Raw genomic sequence first — 1,500 nt, 5'->3', positions numbered from 1 at the left:
CCCCCGCCGCCCCGGCCCCGGCCCCTCGCCGGCCGCCCCAGCGCGCCGTTACCCGGCCGAGGGCCTCGCGTCCGCTCCTCACGCCTCCTGCGGCTGCGGCAGTGGCAGCGGCGGCGGCCTCGCTTGCTCCAGGGGCTGCGCCGCCGTGGCCGGCAACAACACCGCCTCTCATAGGCCGAGGCCCCTGTCCCCGCCCTCCGTAAGCAAAACGGGCTGCGGTTGGGCGGGCTCGGCGCAAGTCAAATACGCTTCGGCGCCGCCGGCCATGACCAATCAGATGCCGCGATGGTGGGGAACGTCACGCTACGTCGCGCTCAGACCCGCGAGCCGTATGCAAATACGGGCGTGTGACGTCTGCGGCGGCGCGCACCCGCGTTCCTTCCGCCTCTTTAAGGGGCCGGGCACGCGGAGGACACGTGGAGGGCACCTGCAGCAGCCCGCCGCCCATGCTCTTCCAGTTCAGTGCCATCTACGCTAACGCGTGCGCGGGCCCCGCAGACCTCGGGCGAGCCCACCGCCCATGCCTCTGCCCTCCTCAAATCCCGGAGTTCTGCCTCTGGGCTTCGCACTCGGCCCGGCGTTCTCACCCACCCGCGTCCGCGCACAGCAGCTCTCAGCCTGGCTCTGGCCTGGGCAGACCCCCCCCTCCTCCACCCCCGCCCATGAGGCCCAGAGGTGCGGGCCCTGCCACCGGGCTGGGGTACCAACCACAGCCGCGTCACATCAGTTCGTAGAAGCACCGCGTTAACTGGAGCAGAATGACGGTTGGGTTGGAAAGCCACGTGCCCAGGCCCGGTGCCCTGAGGGTCTTCGTTTGGGGGCTGCGCCTTCAGTTGGGGGGTTTCATGATTTTTGCCTGTTTTTTTCAAAAATGGTGGCTGGGTAAGCAGTCCCCACGGGCAGGTGTTAACCTGGGGTCACTGCACTGAGCTGCGGGGAAGGAGGGCTGGGGGTGCCCGAAGCCGCCTGCTCCTACCACGTTGAGAACGCGGCGTTATTCTCCTGTGGCGGCCGCAGCAAAGTACGACAAGCCGAGGTGTTAGAAGACACAACAGGAATTACGTTTTTGTGGTTCTAGAGGCCAAGAGACAGAAATCCAGTTGCCACGGGTCTGGGCTCCCTCTGAGGACTCCAGGGAAGGGTCCTTCTTTCCCATCTCCAGCTTCTGGGGCCCCAGGCCGTCTTGGGCTGCAGCCGTGTCCCCACCACCCCCACCTCCAGGCTTTGTCTCCATCTTCACTACATTAGGGCTACTGTTGTGGCCTCATTTTTACTGAATCACATTTGCAGAGGCCCTTTCTCCACGTGTCAAGTGCACAGGTAACCAGGAGCTGGGGCTGAATCTCTTGGGGGCTGCCATTCAGCCCACAGCACACACTGAGCTGTGCCCTGGAGAGCAGGAGTAAAAGGGCAGGTGCTCCTGGGTCAGACCTCTGGGGCCAACTTCTTGACCTTCCCAATTGTAGCTGGGTGTCTCTGACAGCCTGTGGCTCAGTTTCT

The 1,500-nt window shown here is 64.6% G+C and overlaps 1 protein-coding gene across 3 annotated transcripts in view; it reads right to left on the bottom strand.

Annotated features, from left to right (window-relative positions):
* The window catches only part of NAP1L4 (nucleosome assembly protein 1 like 4), a 41,991-nt gene extending 41,797 nt beyond the window's left edge, over nt 1-194 (bottom strand). For 2 of the 3 annotated variants that reach the window (XM_034644594.1, XM_034644593.1), the window contains exon 1: nt 53-194. In XM_034644594.1, coding sequence (XP_034500485.1) covers nt 53-172 — 120 coding nt within the window. In that variant the 5' untranslated portion in view covers nt 173-194. The remainder of the gene's footprint in view (nt 1-52) is intronic. The other variant, XM_034644595.1, reaches the window with a different exon arrangement.
* Nucleotides 195-1,500: the final 1,306 nt, after the last annotated feature.

This window comes from Ailuropoda melanoleuca, chromosome 16, assembly GCF_002007445.2.
Source record: "Ailuropoda melanoleuca isolate Jingjing chromosome 16, ASM200744v2, whole genome shotgun sequence".
Taxonomy (NCBI): Eukaryota; Metazoa; Chordata; class Mammalia; order Carnivora; family Ursidae; genus Ailuropoda; species Ailuropoda melanoleuca.
The sequence above is the reverse complement of the archived record's forward strand: the minus strand, read 5'-3'. Positions and strand labels throughout refer to the sequence as shown.